This window comes from Schistocerca nitens, chromosome 2 (assembly GCF_023898315.1).
Source record: "Schistocerca nitens isolate TAMUIC-IGC-003100 chromosome 2, iqSchNite1.1, whole genome shotgun sequence".
Classification (NCBI taxonomy): Eukaryota; Metazoa; Arthropoda; class Insecta; order Orthoptera; family Acrididae; genus Schistocerca; species Schistocerca nitens.
In genome coordinates, this window is record NC_064615.1 from 492,179,694 (window position 1) to 492,202,679 (window position 22,986).

General features: G+C 37.5%; 1 protein-coding gene across 4 annotated transcripts in view; it reads right to left on the bottom strand.

Annotated features, from left to right (window-relative positions):
- Positions 1-294: 294 nt before the first annotated feature.
- The window catches only part of LOC126236444 (uncharacterized), a 98,881-nt gene continuing 76,189 nt past the window's right edge, over positions 295-22,986 (bottom strand). Inside the window, exons 5-6 of one of the 4 annotated variants that reach the window (XM_049945759.1) lie at positions 22,723-22,925; positions 295-789 (exon numbers count right to left, since the gene is read on the bottom strand). In XM_049945759.1, coding sequence (XP_049801716.1) covers positions 610-789; positions 22,723-22,925 — 383 coding nt within the window. In that variant the 3' untranslated portion in view covers positions 295-609. The remainder of the gene's footprint in view (positions 790-22,722; positions 22,926-22,986) is intronic. The other 3 variants (XM_049945762.1, XM_049945763.1, XM_049945761.1) reach the window with 3 other exon arrangements.

Sequence of the window (22,986 nt, forward strand, 5' to 3'; positions counted from 1 at the left end):
AGTATTTGTTTCTGGGAATATATTTCTAGATTTTTTCTAATTTTGGTCAGCAGTGTTTCCTTTAATAATGTGGGACACCTTTTTTAATCACCCTGTATTGGAAAACAGGCTGCATCACATGGGTATTTCACTAGAACATGTGAAGACAGTATGCTGCCTAGAATGTCACATACACCTTATTGATTGATGTAGTTAGTAACTTATGAACATTTTATTGCATCAACATGCCATGAAATCTCCATACATATCTAGGAAAGAAACAAGCTTAATTTTATTAGTGAAATTTATTTTATTGTTGGCTGAGACAATAAAATGAAACTAACTGTATCACAATTAATTATAGAATAAATTACGGTAAAATAAAACTAACATCACAGTCACTCAAATAATGAGGTAATAGTTAGATGTTGAATTAAATAATAATATGTATTACACTGCAACAGTTCCAGCCATTTCATCATAATTGGTTAATATGACATCAGTGTGTAATACAAATGCAACATAGTAATGATTATATGTTTGGATATATTTCATTAACCATTTTTGTCAACTGAGAAAGAATGACCACCATACTGTTACTTTTGCTACATACATTTAGTGATTTGTTTCCTATATTTTGGATGCATCCTTCATATTATCTATACTATATAAACATTGAGGTTTCTTAAGAAGTGGATGAATATTTTTTACACATCCCACAATGCTTCCCGACTTCTCATATTCAAGATATTTTCTCAGGAAAAATCGGTTGGTTTCAATGACTCCAGGATCAGTCAAATAATCTGAAATCTGTTTGAAAATTCTATATTACAAAAGACAATAGAACAAATAGTGCAGTACTATATCTTCAAAATGTTTATATCTATTACTGTAATACATTTCAGATATATATCTAAAAACAAAGATGATGTAACTTACCAAACGAAAGCGTTGGTATGTTGATAGAGACACTAACAAACACAAACACACACACAAAATTCAAGCTTTCGCAACCTACGGTTGCTTCATCAGGAAAGAGGGAAAGACGAAAGGATGTGGGTTTTAAGGGAGAGGGTAAGGAGTCATTCCAATCCCGGGAGCGGAAAGACTTACCTTAGGAGGGAAAACGGACAGGTATATATATATACACACACACACACACACACACACACACACACACACACACACACACACACACACACACACACACACACACACACACATATCCATCTGCACATATACAGACATATTCAGATATATTTACACATGCAATTTGTGTATTTCTATAACAGTGAAAATAAGTACAGCTGTTAACATTATCACAAATTTTTGCAACAGTAAAATACCATAATTTGGTCTTAATGTGGATGCCTTTATTACAATGACAAATTTCTTCCAGTTGAGTGATTCCACTTCCACCAAAGAAACTTTCATTACAGTGTTTATTTACTCTATAAAGAATGTTATCCATGAAAAATTCAATGTAGAATAACAACAATGATCTATAAAATCAACTGAGATTTGCTAAATGCTAAGGATTAGCATGTCAGTATCCAAACATCAACAGATGTTTTCCTCAACACAATGCTGGAGAGGAAGGTTCACACATTACTGACACAGAAAACATGACTGCAACAACATGGCAAATCCTGAACAATGTAATTGTGAAATAATGATTTCCAACACCATAACAAAGTACTTTCAGTTTATTTAAGCAACTCAGAAGTATGTTGCAAGTTAGCAGGGAGGCATGTTTATACTCTGATGCAATCTTTTCAGGTTATCGTCAACATAGCAGTGTCAGTTCAAAGCAACATTTCAATAAGTATTGTTACTCATCATCTTCAGGCTTAAGGTGTCAAGTAGGTTACTTGTCAGACTGTTGCTTCAAGATAATGATGCCACTTGGCTGGTAATTCAAGAAGATTTCACCAGTGAAATTTTCTGAGAGTGTGTGTTCTCATACGTTTATAATCGTTTAACTAAACCTCACCAGTCCTTTTCCTTCATCCCTTTTTCTCCTCCTTCAACATTTCTGCCAGAAGAAGAAGCCAGTGGCTCCAAAAGCTTGGAAATTTCAATACTTTATATGTATTTTCCTCTCATTGCTTTATGAGTAGCTTTTTTGTCCACCCAGTTAAATTACATTTACATTTAGTGCTATCTTCATGAGGGTCATTAAGACATATGTGTGAGTCTGAACAAGGTCATTAGCATCCAACCTTGATGTATATATCCAAGCTTGATGTATATGTCTGAACGGAATATAAATTAATAAAAACATGTAGCTTCCTTACTACTTTTTTAAAGGTATGTTAGGTAGATGTTATCAATTACCTTTTCTTCAAGTTACCAACCCATTTTATTAAGTTATAATTAATTATTTAAGCTGTGGAGATTAGGTGAACACTGTCAAAACACTCAACACAATATTCGTTAACAAAGAATATGTTTTGCCCTACACAGAAAAGTGTAGTTCTTGCCTTACATGAACTAATCTTGGTCATGTGACAATGAGTAGCAGAGTCCAAGTGTAAAATGGTGTGTGGTGTTATTTCTCAGTAAAAGCATAGAAAGTAATCAGATGCATGCTGCTTGAACTGGTGTGACTGATTTCAATTATAAGCAAAAATGAAATAAATTATTTTGTGTGTCAGACTTCAAAAAGGTAAAACAACATGGGATATAATAACTGTGAAAGATATAGCCAAAAATTTAAAAAAACAGTAACTTTATTGAGTCATTGAAAATTGATGACAGCATAGTTAATTGCTAATGTACTAAACAACAACTTCAGAGATGCCATGCAAAATTTAAAAGGGGAAACAAATCATCAGTGGTCGAAGCATGCTAAAACACTTGGCCAACCATCCCACTCAATGTTCCTAGAACCAGTGACAAAAACAGAACTCATAGAAATAATCCAGAAATTAAAACCCAAAAAGTCCACTGGAGATGATGAAGTATTAAATTATTTAATAAAACATGTGAATGAAGAAATAATCAAACCTCTTTTGGATATTGCAAATTGCTCATTTAGAGAAGGGGTATTCCAGAAAAATTAAAAGTAAATGAAGTAGTACCAATATATAAGAAAGGAGACAAAAATGATCCAAATAACTATAAGACCAGTGTCTTTAATCTCTGGTTTCTCAAAAATACTAGAGATGCTCATGCATAGTAGGTTGACCACATTCCTGAAGAAACACAGTATTCAGATTCCAGCATAACATGGTTTCCAAAAGCAGAAATCTACCAGAAACCGCCATCTCAAGCCTCACAGAATCCATTATAGATGCATTAGACAAAACAAACTCTGCCTGCTATGTTTCTGGATTTGTCTAAAGTGTTTGACACAATAACCCATACCACACTTACTGAAAAACTTGAAAGCTATGGCATTCATAGACTTGCAGCCAAGTGGATAAAATCATACATCAGCAACAGAAAGCAGTAAGTGGAAACAGAAAATCTGAAATCAGAAACATTAAGTACAGAGTGCCTCAAGGATCTGCACTTGGCCCACTTCTGTTCAACAATATCGATGTTAGTCATAAAGACAAAAAATACTATATGCAGATGAAATGACACTAATGAATGTAGGAAAAAAATCTCAAATCACTGGAAAGAAGTGTGTTTATGTCAAAGAAACACAGTACAGTGGCTTATACAAAATGACTTAATTTTAAATCCGAAAGAGACAATGTTCATGGTGTTCACAAATGGAAAAAAGGAAGAACACATAAATATATTCATAGATGAAACAAGACTGGAAGAGGTTACCACTATTAAATTTTTGGGGATTACAGTTGACAATAAGCTTCAATGGGGTCAACATATAGATAATGTTTGCTGTAAATTAAGCACTGCAATATTTGTTATGAAACAGCTTGCACATTATGCCAACAAGAAGTTTCCATGTACAGTGTACCATGCTCTATTTGAGCCATACCTACAATATGGAATTACTGTTTGAGGAAATTCCAGCAGCAAAAATACAAAAAGAATATTTACATTGCAAAAAAAGCTTTTAGGACCATCTTGAACAAGAAGAATCATGCACAACTGTTTTCCATAGTCTAAAAATACTGACATTTCCATCTCTATACATTAACAAAAAAAAGACATTCCAAAAACTTTTAAAGGATCATTTAATGGAAAAAGAATTTTTGTAATGTAGAATAGTATATGTATCAATGAATGAAAAATGGTACTATTACTGTTATAGAAGTACTGTAACTAAATGAACACATTATGATACATAAATAACATGAATATTAAGAGAAAAATGTAAATACCAGTATAACATAGTATGTAAATAATTTTCAGGACCTAGAAAATGGGTGAAAAATTTATGCAACATTATTATAAGTATTGCCACTTTGGTGTATTAAATTGTAAAGAATAGGTTAAATACTGCAAGAAAATAGATTTAAGTTGTCCTATATTACAAGTACACACTTTGTACAAAATGTAATCAAATGCGACCAAATAAAAATCAATCAATCAACTTCACTTTGAAATACACCTAAATACATAATTGATCAAGGACAAATACTGGAAATATCCACAAATTAATTATGTTCTTTACTTTTTAACGTTTTAGGGACTTTACATGAGACCTAAAATACATGCATTACATACTCAATCAATGCTGGCAAAGTGAAATGAACAGTGTTATTGCTGAATGACAGCACCTCCTCCTATATATACAGGTGTTCAGTAAACAAAAATATGCAAGAACTGTTTTAATACATTTGACAATCGCTATGTCATCCATACATAAATCAGAGGGACTTTAGACAGTTTATTTCATTTCCTCTGTCACATCTTAAAAAACATAATAGAGAAGGAGAGAGACAGCAGCTTGCACTTTTCCTCTTTACACAAATAATCGAAAGAGGTACAGTTGTGTAAAGAAAATGATGAAGATCATTAGACAACACATCCTTTAATGGACAGTGCAACTAAAACTCAGTTACAATGTGTAAATTGTGTTTGTGTTCTTTTAGAAAGTAGGCACTTACTTCGGTGATCGTTTTGTCAACTAGCACATGGTGGCACTCCAAAATGCAACTGTTTATATCTCTGTTTCATCAGTGTAAACACAACAGTGCTGCTACTTTGGCTGAGACTACAGCTGACTTGTAAAGTAACATAAAATTAGCAAGTTAAGAACATCAGTGCTAAGATGAAATGCACAAATGTTTTCAAGCTACCAGATACTGAATACTATAGATTTAGGGACATAATAGTTTCAAGAAATATGTTCCTGTGTATCCTGACAATAAATCTCCCCATTGTTTGCAACACAATTACAAGATTTTGCTTGCATGTTTATTATAAAAGACTCCCAGTAAATGAAAAAATTAAGACTCTTTGGTAGCCACTGGTCAACTCAATAAGACAGCAGTATATGCTGAAGAAAAATCAGAAGCAACCAAACAAGTGACACTGGTACCAGAAGCAGTAAAAATCTAAATTAATGGTTATTCATTATTGATAACATCCGCATCTAGTTGTATTAAATTTTATTTTTCAATAAAAGGGCAGCACAACCAGGATTCAGAACAACAGTACGATCTTCAGGTTCATCTGAAAAATTACAGTTAAATGTGATGACTATATGTGTTCTCAAACTTTAAGAAAACCAATAAATCTTGTAGTAACATTTTGGAGAGGATAACACAACACATACAGAATATCCATGTAAGCAGAAAATTCATCTTATATATTCTACGGCCACACAGTAAACCTCTAAAGAATTTGGGCCTACATAAAACACAATAGGTTCCCATACATAAAAGAGCATAACCACATTGAATGAAATAAAACATAAACAACCCATGAAATCAATGTAAACTTACAATGGTCCTCACTTAAGCTTGTCACTAACATATGGCCATATGAAGTGGAGAAACCAGACATTCGCAAAGTGAAACCAGGAAAAGAAGTAATAGAAAGTCTGTGCACCTGCAGGCATCAATGCATGTGTGATCTGTCCTCTTTATCTAAAGATTCTGACTTTCCAATTACACATACACACTCAATGAGTACAGTACTAAGTCCACACTGATGTTAAAATTCCAGGTGACAACCCATGTCCCAGCCACATAAATGAATGCAATCACAGGCACCATCTCATTGTTGTTGTTGTTGTGGTCTTCGGTCCTGAGACTGGTTTGATGCAGCTCTCCATGCTACTCTGTCCTGTGCAAGATTCTTCATCTCCCAGTACCTACTGCAACCTACATCCTTCTGAATCTGCTTAGTGTATTCATCTCTTGGTCTCCCTCTACAATTTTTACCCTCCATGCTGCCCTCCCAACGATAAATTTGTGATCCCTTGATGCCTCAGAACATGTCCTACCAACCGGACCCTTCTTCTTGTCAATTTGTGCCACAAACTCCTCTTCTCCCTAATTCTACTCAATACCTCCTCATTAGTTATGTGATCTACCCATCTAATCTTCAGCATTCTTCTGTAGCACCACATTTCGAAAGCTTCCATTCTCTTCTTGTCCAAACTATTTATCGTCCATGTTTCACTTCCATACATGGCTACACTCCATTCAAATACTTTCAGAAACGACTTCCTGACACTTAAATCTATACTCGATGTTAACAAATTTCTCTTCTTCAGAAACGCTTTCCTTCCCATTGCCAGTCTACATTTTATATCCTCTCTACTTAAACCATCATCAGTTATTTTGCTCCCCAAATAGCAAAACTCCTTTACTACTTTAAGTGTCTCATTTCATAATCTAATTCCCTCAGCATCACCTGACTTAATTCGACTACATTCCATTATCCTCGTTTTGCTTTTGTTGATGTTCATCTTATATCCTCCTTTCAAGACACTCATAGCTAAGTGATAATCTGATATCCCTGTTATCATTACATCTAAAACATCACAAGATAACACTATTACGAACACACTAACACTGATCATGTACAAGAGAGACACCTGCAGAACATCAGTTACAAGATGCACAGGTGCAACCAAAATGAAGTAAATGGACATACCTCCTACAAAGCCACTTATACAGTAAGATATCACAATGTGACAGCACAGACAAGGTAAACTAATATCTCTTGGACTCAAATGTTAAAAGAAAATTTCCATTTCATGTAGATCACTAACACAACAGCCCATGTAGATCACTAACACAACAGCCCATGTAGATCACTAACACAACAGTCCCTGTAGATCACTTACACAACAGCAGTATTATTAAAACCACAATTTAAAAATATATATTAAGAATCCGTTTAAAAATGAAAACATACTACTGGAAGATGAATCTTCGATGGGAAAGCTTGTAACCAACACTAACCCAATGAATGCATAATGCAAGAACCAGTCAACTGCACTGAGGCCCACCAGAGCACAACCCCCTGCATAAGCCACTATATTTGCTTTGTTCACTCTGGGGAAAACTTTCTAACTGTATATCAAAACATGGATATGTGCGTCTTATTCCTTCAGTTAAATGAGTTTTCACAATTATCTGACAGACAATCCAATAAAGTGCTTCAAGTGCATTTACAGAACCATTCATCTTAAAAAGGAGGCAGATATTTGCATTATCTCTACCAGTGCTGTTTTTCTGGGGGAACGCTGGGGGATGCGTACCCCTAAACTTTTTCATCAACAAAGTCATTTTTTTACGATGTTGAGAACTTGGAAGAGTGTCAAAGATTTATTTCACGGACGTAAATTTTCTATTTCATTTTTCTGTGTTGGTAATTGCAATACAAACGATACCAGTGCAGTTTTTGGTGGGAAAAGCGATGTTGTTGACTGTTTCAAGCATTTCGAAGCTGCAGCAACCATTCTCGACAACTGAATCGCTGGCAGCCAGTCTGACAAGCATGTAGAGCCCTCGTCCACTAATAGTGGGCACTGGTAGTGCTAAACGGATATGCGTACACTCGAATTCCGAGCCACCGATAGGTGTCTCTATGGTCCTGCTACCATGATGATGCTGATGACGTCATGGCTAAAAGCAGACAGGTGGTATCCCATGCTTCAGTTATAAGTAATTTCCACTGCCGGAGTACTCTCAAACTTCTTTTTTTAGAAAAAAAAGCACTGATCTCTTCTATATGGATATGATGTAAACCTATGGGATGACTACATCCTTGTGTGAAAGTGTATAACACAGAGAGCTGTTTGAAAACAATTAGCTTTTTGCAGACATTATTAACAACTCACTCTGTCTATGGGCCTGTGTAGACAATGATGACACTTGAATAATATACCAAAATCAATGATAACATTGTAGTTTTCACAAAAGTACTGTGAAAAATGTGACACATAAGACTCTGGGAAAGACAAGATGAAAAATGAACCACAAAAGGAGAAAAAGTAATAGGTGGAAAAGTTGTCCAAACAGACTTTTTAACTTAAAATCAATAATTGCCACAGAACGTTAACCTGCAAACTTATAATAGTACAATTTATTTATTTCAAGAAAGCATCTGATTTGGCAGCCAGAGAAACAATAGATAAAATTATTAGAGAATTTGGTATTAAAGCAAAATTAGCAAACATAATTCATCAAACTGTAACCAATACAATATCTGAAACTTAAATTTATCGGAGAAGTATTTCAGCCATTTAAAACAAAAACTGGCGTTAGAAAAAAAAGAGACAGCTCATCACATTTGCTGTTTAACTATGTTATAGAAAAAGGTTTATGGATTTCAGTATCTTGCAGAAACCATGCAGCAGAACGAACTAGAAAAAATTGTAATAGATGTTAGAGTTAATAGCATAGATAGAGCATATGGCTGGCAAAAGAAATTACAACAAGAAATGCATGTCAAGGAAAGCTGAACTAAAACACTATACCTTTTGTGGCAGGACCAAAATGCTTATATGCATGTGAATGCTTAACGACAAACTGTAAGCTATAGGCCTACATAATAGAGATACTGGAAAGACGGATTATTAGAAATATAATGAATGCAAATAAAATAAAAATTACAGATGTTTGGAAAATGAGAAGAAACGAGGAGACCTATGAAAATATCAGAAGTAATGGCAAAGTGAAGATTCATCTTAGAGGACACATCTACTGAATAAAGAGAACATGTTAGAAAAAACTATATTCCTGTATTTCTCAAAAGAGAAATTGACAATAGCATGGATTACAGAAATATAAACTAGAAAGAAACCCTTAGGGAATAAGAAATAACACAAATAAACCTTTCTAAGCATAAAATTCTAAATTTAGAAGGCTTTCAAGGCAGACGAAACAAGAAATTGGGAACAACATGGACAGAAAAAAAGAAAGGAAAAGACAACATGGGGAGAAGATGAAGGACTGCTAGGAAAACAGGACACAGCAAGAAAGAAAGGAGAGGAAGTGAAGTTGTTACATAGTTCTAGTTGGTCAATATACAGTTTTTTTTTTTAAGTGTAAGGTGATCAGGCACTGTAACATACACAATCAGTTCTAGCTTGAACCATGTGAAGATTTACAGTATTTTCTACTTGGTTATGAAATTGATGAGAGCCACCCCCAAAGCTCTGTTATATGAAACACTTCACCTAATGAGGGTAGGGAACCTCAGTGTGTTGAATACTGCTCAAGGACATTGCATAAGTTTCAGTGTGTGTGTGTGTGTGTGTGTGTGTGTGAAGTAACACAGTTTTGTTATCGCCTTGAAAAAATAGTTACATAATTAATTTGTTTGTTTGTTTATAGGTACATTGTGGGGAAGCAGCCAAGTGCACCTTCAGTATGTAATCATGGTGGACAAAGAGTTGCACTATTGTGTAATGCAGAAATTGAGTACTGTTAGAATTTTGTAATTTACTCATTAAATAGTGTAGAATAATGTACATGTAAGAAATACTAAGTTTGAGCAAATGCCAATATGCATTTGTGACAAATATTGCTATATTTGATAACGGTACACCTGGCAAGGAACAGAGATATAAAACTGAAATTTTGATGGTATATTAGTTTTGATATACAAATATGATCTAGGTTTGGTAAAATTATCTTCAATATGTTTTGTTATTTTTACAGAAATGTGAATTTTGAACTAAAAGACATAAAACTTAATGGATTATCCTAAAGTTGGATAAAAGCTGGAGTATAGAAAATACAGCATTATATTCTATATAAGAAGTAATGACAGTGTACTTAATGTATCTTACAAAGATACAGCAGTAACAACAGAGACAGTCCAGAAAATAGAATCCACTCCAGGTTCCATTGAAAACTCAATACAGCTGTATAAGATATGATAGCTGTATAAGATATGATAGCAAAATTAATATGAAATGTTACAGTACAGATTTACAATAGGAAAAGTTACAGAGACAATATGATCTCGATTGGAGAAGTTTAAGTATGCAGAGAGGGAGCTTCTTTAAACATGAAGGAAAGAGTGCTGGTGTTTTAGTAACGAGCATTCCTTATGGAAACAATGCTACATCCATGCTGCCTCATCATTTATTTGCTCAAAGAATTTCACCAATGTGTGTCACTTTTGGATGGTGCCAAGCTCCTTGATGAAGTTCACTGTAGTTTAATCTGCAACCAGAAATGCGAGCCATCGAATAGCTGTGTATGGACATCTTTGAGTGATACTGAGAAACTTTAAGACTTTGCATTTACAGAACTGATAATAGTGAGCTTTTGCTTGAACTCAATAGATGAGATGTTTCTTTTGTTTTGTGAGCTACACACTGCTTTATAAATCTGTTAGGCAAGTGGTGTAAAAATTTATAACTTTTAGGTACACAACAAACAGTACTCTGAATTACTCAAACAACTTGTTTCAGAACAAGAATGCAATTTTGTGGAGATTTTGGCTCCGAGCTGTACCAAGTACTGTTTAGAATAGAACAAATGATGCATATTATAAAAGATTTTGTATGTGAAACAATTGATTTCATCAGGTTACCTTCCATTAGGAACTTGGGTGCACTCAATGACTGTTTTATGACTTTCAAATGATATAGCACAGCGATCAGTCATCCTTTTCCTGCAGATTTTATTCGAAAAATCTAGATTTCAGCTAGTCCCTAGCCATTATCAATGACTGATAATCGATAATGGCTAAGCTTTAGACAAAATCTAGATTTGCCGAAAGAAGAATGTAGGTTATGAGATCAGGTTTCAGACTATTTTCTAGATATTGATCAAAGTAGTTAATAAGCCCTGATGGTGTAGTAGTCACAGCAATGACAATGTGACAAACCCGTTGTCGCACAATGTGTTTGCACACACTCAAATCCTTGCACCAGTGTACCGTAGCATGCCATTACAGGAGCCAATCCAAAATGGTGCAAACCATCGATAAAGTGGAATGTACTGTGCTAATCTGTTTTCTGCATTTGGAAGGAATGAAGCTGCAACAATTCACATTGAGTTCGTGGAAGTGTATGGCAACAATGCACCATTGTATGACACAGTGGTTATGAGCATAGACACTTTCACCATGGTCAAACAAGTCTGAATGACGAAGAATGAAGTGACAGACTGTCCTTCTATAAAGAATCGAGAACTGCAAGGGAAGTGAAAGTCCTGGTGCTTGAAAACTGCATTTCACAATTGAGACACTGGTGGAAAAAGCGAACATAAGTAAAAATGTTACAAATGTGTCAGTCTAATCCAGGTAACTTCTTTAACTGCCTAATCACTATGGATGAGTGCTGCATGTATCACTATGACCATGAGACAAATGAGAAAAGCAAGCAGTGGAAACGTGTGAATCCACCACTGCCGAAAAAGACCCAACCAGCATTGGACACGGTGATGCTGAACATTTTATTAAGCCTGCCTTTGTGTGGTTGTAATGTTACGTGTACGTAGGTAAATTTTTTGGCTTCCTAGAATTGGTATGAGGTGAAGGGAATTTGTTTTGTGAATGAATGCAAGCCAATACGCCCAGGAACAGCATGGCCAGTTCAGGCCAAGCAACCTCAGCTGGTCAGCCCACGTAGGAAGGGGTGCAGTGCTTGGCCGGAAATGAGTCAAACCCAGTGCAGGGAGAATGCGGATGGCAGAGCTCAATTAGACACAGGACAGACAATGCACTAGAAATGGCAAAGTGCAAGACAGACTGAAATATGGCTACCTACAGCTCTTAGAAATTCTATACCATATTTTACAAACCATAAGACACTACGGACTATACTATGCACCTTAGTTTTTGAAAAAAGTAATATTTTTACCATTTTTATTATTAGATTTCAAAGCCAGAATAAAAAAAATCTTAGTTTATAAAACCATACTCACCTTTAATATTCCTGAAAATTGTCATCTGAACTTTCTTCTTCTTATTCTTCTTCATCCTGTTCATCATCATCATTGTACTCATCACATATAAGATGGTCTTCACTGCCATCTAGAGCGTTACTTATGCTGCACTTCTTGAAAGATTTAACAAAAGTGTCCTCTCTCATTCTAGACCATGACTGTTTTATCTGCTGACACACTTGTTTGATTGTAGGTCATTTTAAAGCTCCAGACGGCATGAATTCATGTTGGTTTTAATCCATCATCCATTTGTTCCATTCCTCTCTCATACATACTTTAAATGGTCTATTTATCAAGACATCAAGAGGTTGCAATTGTGAAGTAAGTCCTCCCACAATAACAGCAAGCTCTATATTTCCCTGTCTCAATTTTTCTTTCATTGAAATCAAACAATGGAAAATCCAGGATGGAATGTAACGATAATATGAGAAGGAAAGTTGCTACTCACCATATAGCAGAGATACTGAGTTGCAGATAGGAACAACAAAAAGATTTTGACACTTAAAGCTTTTGGGCAATGGTTTTTTGTCAACAATACAAACACATACGCACGCACACATTCATGCAAACACAACTCACACACGACTCTTGTGTGCAAGTTGTGTTTGCATGAGTGTGTGTGTGTGTGCATATGTGTGTCTATTGTTGACAAAGGCCATTGGCTGAAAGCTTTAAGTGTCAAAATCTTTTTGTTATTCCTATCTGCAACTCAGTATCTCTGCTATATGGTGAGTAGCAACTTTCCTTCTCATAATATTTTTCTTTCACTGAATTTTTCAAATTACTACTAAACTGACCGAGCACAAGAAATGAACCCTTCTTCAATAAAGCACATTTCCTTCTTGCCCATACTCTGTTAATCCATAATTTCATACCACCTTTGTCCATCCACTGCTTGTTATGTATGTGAACAGCAACACCTGGTGGTATTTCAGAAGGTTTCAGCATTGTTTTGCACTTGCAAATGATGACTAGATTAAGTTCATTCAGTACCATCAGGACACCTTGAATGGACACTAGTGTAGTGCAATTTTTCATGTCCCTTTTTTGTAGTTACAGTTTAAGCACCTTTCATGGCAATAATTCTGTTACTCGACATATCAAATGTCAAAGGAGTTTTGTCCACATTCGTTGTTTGACTAAGTTCCACACTCATTTTCTTTTGACATTGAATAATGAAGTGATGGAAAGGTAATATTTCCTCTTCATACGCTTGTGGCATTTTCTGCGATATTTTGGTTTTGGTTCACATGTTATGACCATGACGATTCGCGAAACCTGTAGCACCAACCAACTTCACCAATCAAGTCCCTTAACTTCCAATGTAGTGCTAGCTTATGAACATGTATTTGAATCATTTTTGTGTTAATTCCAATGCCATTTTGATGGTATCCTTGAATTCGTTTAAATACGTCGTCTTCCAATTTCGATTATTTAGCATTTAGTCTTCCTCATTTTTTTCAGTTCTTCTTCACCATCCAGCTAATTGCAAATGGTTTTTTTCTGTTGGTTGAAGGCCAAAATGCTACTCACATGCTCTGTTTTCACATCCTTCTCCAATATATGGCCCACATCATATGAATACATTTTATTTTTTTCCATTAAAAAACTAGCTACTAACAAAAATATTGTACTGTTACCAATATCCCTACTCACAAATTCAAGTTCACTGGCGCTGTAGACTGCAATGACACGTCGTAGCTAGACAGTGTTCTGGGTTTGTGATGGCGGTGCGGGAGGGAGACAGTGTTAACAAGCTTGTGAATCCTCGCAGCTCATATTTGTAGCATCGGTGCACTGCTGCTGCCAGTTGAATCCAGAAAGAGAGAGGTTTCCCGTGGCACGGGCCATATATGGCCATTTTTAAGACTGGCAGGAATTTTAAATGAAACACTGCACATTTTTATATTGATTTAGAGTATAAGACAAACCTGAATTTTGGAAACAATTTTTTGAAGGAAAAGGTGCATCTTATAGTCCATAAAATACAGTAATAAAACACAGTTCCATAACAAAGCAAATCTGAATACATTAGCAATCTCAGAGGTGCATCTAATGAAACAATAATATTTTCAATAATTTAAAAACTACAAAGGTTAATATTATACATTGACTAAATACCTCAGATAATATTGCTGAACTGCCCCTACCGTCCCTGAAAGCTAGTATGTGTAACTGTTTTATTTACTGATTTATTATATACTCATAATTTTTCATTATGCAAATGTTTGACAGAACATCATACTCTCCACAATAACACAGCAACTAAATGCATTTTGAATACCTCATATCTTATCACACTTGTATAGTTATTTATGAAATATGTTACTAATTTTGACAATAACTTCCTTTAAACATGATTATAGTAAGAAAAAAACAATGTAATTTAAAAGTGATCAACTGCATGTGTTAGCTGACATCACCATCGAAGAGAGTGCCTAAAGACACTTGACATTTGTTTGTCATTTAATACAAACACATATAAGCATGAATGCTGTCTTATTTATTTATGAACAAACATTATTTATATTTATTGCGAATGTCTGTGTAGTAACCAAGTAATACATGAACCCAACCCAAGTAACACAAATATGACTTTATCATAAACCCCTGAACAATAATGGAAATAAACTTCTCATGAATCCACACATAACAGGACACAGAACTGATGTGACAGGTATATCTGGTAGAACATAGAGCACGTCCAGTCAATGCTGCTTCACGCACATATGTGAGTGAGTCACTGGCAAGCAGCACAGTGTAGACTGCACTGCACGCATGCCTCCCACAAGCGGCCTCCAGCAGCCGGCCTGAGCTGATACAGTTGCCAGCCAATTCAAGCACATGTGAATGGTGACACTACACTCAGTGCACTCACACTCACATGCACTAGTAGCAGGATACAGCACACCTCTCGCTCGTGTGAAGTGGGCACCCAGACTATGGAGGAGAGACAAATCCATCGAATCCGCAGCGGTGGCGGCAGCTGGGGCTGACAGAGGGAGTGGGACGATGTCCTGGGTGGGCACTGGAGCATAGGGCTGGAATGCACAGGGGTGTGGACATGCTGGAGGGTGGTGGGCCTGTGCAGCACCTGACAACACTACTGGAGAGGAGGGTGTCCCTGCCATTTCAGTGTCATCAGCAGCAGTCCGATCCCAGTGTGGAGAAGATGGAGCTGGGCCTACTGGCAAGGGTGGCTGAGGCGATGATGATGAGGAGCCCGGTGGAGGTGATCTGACGGGAACAGCAAACTGTGGCAACAGACCCAGGGCCAAAGATGGACTGGTGTCCAGCACCCAAAAGCTGCAACCCAAGGGCACAGTACGTGGAGGAGGCAGCCGATGGGAAGGGGGCACCTCTGCAGCAGATGATGACAGACTCGAGGTGGAGGGTGGCAGGATGGGCTGCAGTTACAAGGGCTGCAACATACAAACCAGTAGCTTCTGGCAGCAAGCACGGGGGCAACTGATGATTGTGGCATGCCACCAGCCCATTGGCCATACGGATGTCACAAAGATAGCACCCCCAGTGGTGGACAACAGCAGCTGGTATCCATTTGGGCTGGTGACTAAATTCTCACACCTGCATCAGCAATCCTGGCACAAAGTGGTTAGACAAACCCAACTGTGGCAGGAATGGCACAGACTACAGAAGGTGGAGAAGCGTGTGTGGCTGCCAGCTGTGAAGCAACTCTGCTTGGCTCCACTCCCCCATACGTATGAAGTGATAGGTGCTTAGAAAATGAAGAAGGGAATCATCTGGCGAAGACTCCACAATTTTTTTCATTTGGGACTTGAATGTACATACTAGTCATGCCTCGCCATTTGATTGAGAGTGGAATGGCAGAGCTGTAACATGATGAATGCTGTGATGGGAATAAACAATTGAAAGGTACGAGAAACAAACTGGAGCCCATTATCGGAATTAAGGTACAGTGTAATCTCTCAATAGGAAAAACACTCAAAGACTACAAATTGTGACCTCAGCTGATGTTGATGCACAAAGGAGAATAAAAGGAAACTGGAAAATGCATGCACAACCAAGAGCCAATAGGAATTCAAGAAGGGACCCACAAAGTCTGTCTGAATGCATTCTTATGGCTAACGAGAGCAGACAAGGGGGACAGGGATGCCCTGGTGGGAGCTGATTGTTTTTGGGCAAACTGCTCACAAGCTGTGGCAAAACTGATGTCTTCACCGTCAATCACTGGCCAAAAAACATGTCTCCTAGCTCACAGTTTAGAGCGTGAAACTTCCCAATGGCCCTGGTGGAGAAGGCATAGTACCTCACACCATAATGTGGTGGGAATGACTATTCTGGAAGAGAGGTCTTCTGTGGACAAAAGCAAAACAAGCACCCAGCATTGTAGGCAGTGCACTACCTTGTCAGGCAAATAACTGTGAGGGGCAAACAAAGAAACTGAGGATCTATGGTCAGAAATATATTGAAACTTGGAATCATACAAAAAAACATGAAATTTCCAGAGAGCACAGACTATTGCAATAATCTCTTTTTCCACCTGACAGTACTGCTCCTGGACCAGAGTGAGAGATTTAGAGATGAAAGCAACAAGTCGTTCAGGGCCATCTGCCTATCAGTGCACGAGGACTATGCGAAGGCCATACTGCGAGGCATCGGTCACCAAAACTATGTGCTGATCTGGAGAGAACACAGCTAAACAAGGGGCCAAGAGCAGTTTGGTTTTCAACATTTGAAAAGCAGGTTCACAATCTGGACTCCAGAAAAAAGGTACATTCTTGTGTAACAAGCTATCCAAGGGATGACCCAATGTGGCCATACCTGGCAGGAATTTATGGTAGTAGGGTATCTTCCCTAGAAAGGCTTGAAATTTCTTCATGGACGAGGGGCGAGGCACAGATATAGCCACAGAGATGTGGCCTGACAGAGGGGGAACCAGATCCCCCATGACCTCTAACCCAAAATAAACAACAGAAGTTTGAAAGCACTAAGATTTCGCGAGGTTACAAGGTAAACCTGCAGACTGTAAGGCAGAAAGCAAAGTGCATAATTTTTTCAAATGATAGGCCATACAGCAGCCCATGACAACAATAACCTCCAGATAATTAACACAACCCAGGACATGCATAGTCAGTTGCTCTAAAAATCATTGGAAAATGGTAAGGGCACTAACCACACCAGAAGGAATGTGCAAATACTGATAGAGACCAAAGGGAGTATTCAAAACAAGAACTCACTGACATTCTTCATCCACAGGTACCTGCACTTACACTTCAAACAAATCAATTTTAGAAAGGTACTGGCCGTCTGATATTTATGCCAACAGTTCCTCCTGGTGTGGGGAAGGATATGCATCCATGATCGACTGCGTATTGACAGTAGTACTGACATCGCCCCAGAGGCAAAGTTTCCCTAACAGCTTGCGAACTATAAACAGCAGAGACGACCGTTCACTAGCCATATCAGCTTGCACTTTCCTAGAGAATGAAGTCTGTCCAATTCTGCTTTCACCTGATATTTCAGGAATAGGATGCGCGTGACAAAAACGAGGCTGAGCCATGGATTTCAAACACAAATGAGCAGAAAAATTCAAAGCACACCCTATACCTTCTGAAAACAAGTCCAATAACTCCTCACACAGTGTTTCCAATAAAGAATATGGTACCTGATCAGACACAAGCTGAACTGCTTTGGTGATCCAAAATACCTGAAATGTGTCCATCCCAAACAAATTCTCTACACTGGCATCAGAACCACCAAAAACGTAATGGAATGAACCACTGACTTATAAGAGCCAGATGCCATAAATTGTCCTAACAGCACAATCTGTTCATTATGATCAACCAGATTCCGCATGACTGGAGTCAATGATGGTGAATCTAAACTCATATAGGTTTGAGAATTCAATAACATCATTGCAATAACTCTATTGACCTTTAGCCAGAGCACTTGCCGAAAAATGCTTAACTTGATAAACCACTTGGGAGAAGTCACAAGCATTCAAGTCACACAGTGTACATCCATTTCCATATCCAGAGCATTTGGCCAATGGCACATGGAGGTGACGTGGCCATTCTTCTGGCAAGCATTACAAGTAGCCCAGTGCTTAGGGCATGCCAAACATTCATGCTGGACAAAACAGGAAGGACAAGATGGAAACAGAGAACACTGATGCTGGTTCTGTGGCAGTCATGGTTGCTTGCGCTGGTCTTGGTCTGCTCGGCACTGGTCCTGCATGTTTATCGCCTTCACTGCTGCTTCCTCATGCAAGCTATCTGTCCTCCTAGTGGGCACACATTGTGACACTAGTCTCACATCGCCCCACGCTTCAATTTGATCACTCACTACCTGAGAAACTTCAAAAGATTGTGCTATTTGCAAAACAGGACTTCTGGCGTACTTCCTTGTCCAAAGCTAAACAGGTAATTTCATCGTGCATCATAGAGTATGTATGAGTTATTATGGGCATCAGTAACAAACTGACCCTTATGGCTAAGGCCATGAAGTTCAGCTCCCCAGGCTCTGTATAACCAGTTTGGTTTCTTGTGGCATCGTAGAACTCAACTTGCGCCCCTATTTCATGTGATCATTTGCTATGCTAGTTGGACAATAAACTGCACATGTAATTAAATCTAAGAGCTGCTGGTTCTTGTAAAAGGGACCAATCTAACACAGTAATTTATGGATTTTAGTTGGAATCCATGAGAGGAAGAAGTCTTTGCAACAATTCGAGTCTCTCACACCGAAACCCAAAAAATGCTGTCTGAGACTTTTTTGTAAGCTTCCTGATCTTCGGCTCTATCATTATATGGAGGAAAAGTGGATGGATGGAGTGGGGAATGATACCCTGTCTCATATCGGAAGCAAACCATATGGTAACTGCCAAAGTAAGCTGTCCAGTCAATACCGATAGCATGGTGTCCACAATGAATAACTTGATGGAACAGCACTTAAAGACTGCACCTGCAGAAACCATCCTATCCTCATTGCCTGGCGTAGTAACCAAGTAAAACACAAAACTGATCCAAGTACACAGATATGGCTTTATTCATAAACCTCTATACAAAAAAAGAAATAAGCCTCTGGTGAATTCACACATAACAAAAAGCGGAACAACTGATGTGAGCGGTACAACTGGAAGAACAAAGAGCAAGGCCTGTCAGCACTGCTCCACACATATATATGCACGAGTTGCCACCAGACGGCATGGTGGAGACAGCACTGTGCGCATGCCTCCCACAGGTGGCCTAAAGCAGCCGGCCCACACTGATACAGTTGCTGGCTGATTCAAGCACACAAGCATGGTGACACCACACTCGGCACACTCCACTCACACTCACTAATAGCAATATACAACAGTCAGAGTATGATCAAATGTTTATAATGTGCTTTATTAAATATTGCTATAATACAGGGTGTAATGAGTATAAGAGCAAATATTTCTATTGGTGACTGAGCACAGTGTACTGAACAACATTACATCAGTATTTACAGACAAAAATTATAGCTATTACAAGTTTCCCTTTTTAAGTTGGTTAATAGCTCCAAGTACATGTGACCATGCCATTAATGATTATTTTCCTCTGGGCAGCAGGTCAGGTACTGAAGTGTGGATGCTTGGAGTAAATCAGTTAATCTATGCTGATACGCATAGTCCACTTAGCAGTGTAGGTATGACTGTGCAGAAAACATCAGGTAGTAAATAATATGACGTGTTTGTGGGAGACTGTCACACGGAGAGAAAAAATGACAAACACACTGATGTTTATATATATCACGGTACCACTTATAAAAATATCTGCTCTTATACCCATTACACACTCTATATTACATTAGTACTGAAAGTGGCCAAGCTGAGTCAAAATCATGTCTGTAGAGCATAAGAACTATGTATTTATGTTGGAGATGGCCTTCAGCCAATGAAAGTTGACAGTGGCAGGACATGGCTACAGTCATGTGAAGACAAACACTTCATGGGGGGTGCACTCAGGCGAACAATACAAGACACTTTTACGTTTGTTCTGGAAGAAGGTAACATGTGTTATCCAGTCATGTGGGTTATTGGTTCTGGGTGATGAATAGCCTCTGCAATACTTTAACTTTTGAACAGAAGCTAACTTTCACGTGCTCCAGTGCAGAACTAACTTTACCGCTTGCATTATGGAACTGACAACAGACAGAGTATGAATTTCTACTCATTATTTCTTGTGTGTAAATCATCATGCTGAACTCTGAATTATTGTGAGCTGGTGAATATTTCATAGATTGTGATCATGAAATGTACTAATATTTTTTGAGCACCTTTGATGACTAATTAGCTTGGGGACTTTGCTACCATTTTTGTAACACTCTCAATGCAACTTTCTGCATTTAATAAGGTTATTTTCTGTCTGCATTATAAGTGATTATTGTAGGACCGCTTTCTGTAAATTTGAGTTATATCTTATTGAATAAACATTATTCAACACAATTCTCTGATGTCATCTACATCAATATAGATGTTAGAACAGATCCCTTTTTATTAATTATTCATATATCTTTTGTTTAATACTTCTGTTTATTTTATTAACTTGCAATACCAGCCAGTGCATTGACTTTTGACTGCACGATCACTGCTAAGGTTATTATTTGTGGTGAGTTGACTGTTGAGCATGAGAGCAGACGTGTGCAGCTTGACCCTGTGACATTATCAAGCTATTCTTCTTAAACAGAGCTGTGCATACCCCAATTACCTAAGGTACGAGTGACATCAGATAAAGTCACAATTTGTTTGATCATGTGGGACACTGGTTAGAGAAGCTACTACTCAGCAGAATATCCCTTACATAACACTGCATTGCACTAACAGATTATTCTTGTAAGGGGCAAACTGTCAGCAGAGCACACTAATGGCATCTCCTAATGTGGTATCACATGGCTGTAGAGGCAAAGTGTCATGGGAAGCTAATCAAAAGGATGTTTTTGCTCCATGAGAATGTCCCAGATCTTTCTGCATAGGGCACAATCACATATGCCGCTTGCTTTAGCTATCAAATTTTGTCTCACCACCTATATTCTCCTGACGTGGTACTCAGTGACTTCTTCTTCTTCTTTCCTTGGATGAAGGAACCACAGTGTGGCAGGCATTTTCACAATAGTGACAAGGTGATCTTTGAGCTAGAATGTTTCCTGAAGAGACAGAATGAAGACTGCTACAGCCAAGATCTTTGCCAAGTCATCTATGACTGGAAAAATGTGTCACACTAAAACATGAATACACCATCAGCAGGTTTCATGGTCACAGCTTGATTTTTTTTTTTTTGTGGTGATACTAAAAACTTTATGACTACCCATCGGGTTTAACACGAGGACAGATAAATGTTCATCTAAAGCTGAATGTCAGGAGGTGTGCTCCATGGTTACCAGACCTTATTTATAGTTTGTTGTTTCAATCTTACATTTTCAGTCATAGCAATGAGTTTGTATTAAACCAATTCTAAACCTGCATGTTGGCTTCAACACCACACTACTGTTCTGAGCATGGTATTATGCTGAGGGAAATGCTCCTGACTTCCTCCTACCAGTTAAGTTGAACTGTAATCCTAGCGGCAACTTCAGAGCAGTCATTTGAACGCAGCAGTATATGCACGAAAGATACATAAAATAGAAGCATGTGTGCAGATGATTTTAACCAGTTAAATGGACAAAGAAGGGTATTATCACATCATGTTTTCAGCTACTTCTCACAAAAATACTCCATTAAATATGCAACACTCCTAAAAACTAACAATAATTGTTATGGATACAAAAATGCTGTAAAAAGCTTTAAAAGAATGTGTAACTCTAATTAATGAAGGGAAAAGTGCAACAGAGACATGGTATTTCCCATCTTTCTAACCAAAAAAATTGTTAGCTATGACAATGAAGGTCAAAATTAAGTGAGCAATTAATGTTTTTTCTCTGACTGTGTCACTGGTACCTGTAAGTGACTTATTTCAGCCTATATGGTATTGAGATTTCTCGTATTTGACAATTTGTTGACCATAGATTGAATAGCATCAGATTCGTACACTAATTTAATATATACAAACAATGTAAATCCCGGATGGAATAATGACAATCTTATGAAAAGGATACTTGCTACTTACCATACAGTAGAGATGCTGAGTTGCAGATAGGCACAACAAAAGGATTGTCAAACAAAGCTTTCGGCCCAACAAGCCTTCATCAGAATTAGACAAACAACACAAACACAACTTGCACAGACATAATCTGCAACTCAGCATCTCCACTATACGGTGAACAGCAACTATCCTTTTCATAATATTGTAATTTAATATACTCTGTGCATGAAGCAGTATTGCTAACTAACCCAGAAAAAGATGAGAACTGAAACAGAGCTAGAATATTAAAATGAAAGAAATGATATTCTTTTGTAGTTTAATCACCACACTACTGATATCTTTATGCAGGAATTTTTTTTATTGAATGTGCATACCTTCATCCACCGACAATCTGCAATCTCACGGTCACATTTTGTTATTGATTCAGAAATAGGAGTCAGGCAGACAATAAAATAAATATCTGAGCAGGCAAAATTAGCACCATGAGTATGTCGGAAACAAATAAGATATCTGAATTCTGTTTGGACATTAGTTTCTTCCAGGACTTCTCTTATTGCAGCATCTGGAATATCTTCACCTGCAAAATAAAATAAGTAAATTGTTTAGAAATCATGATACAAATCAACACAAACGTACTC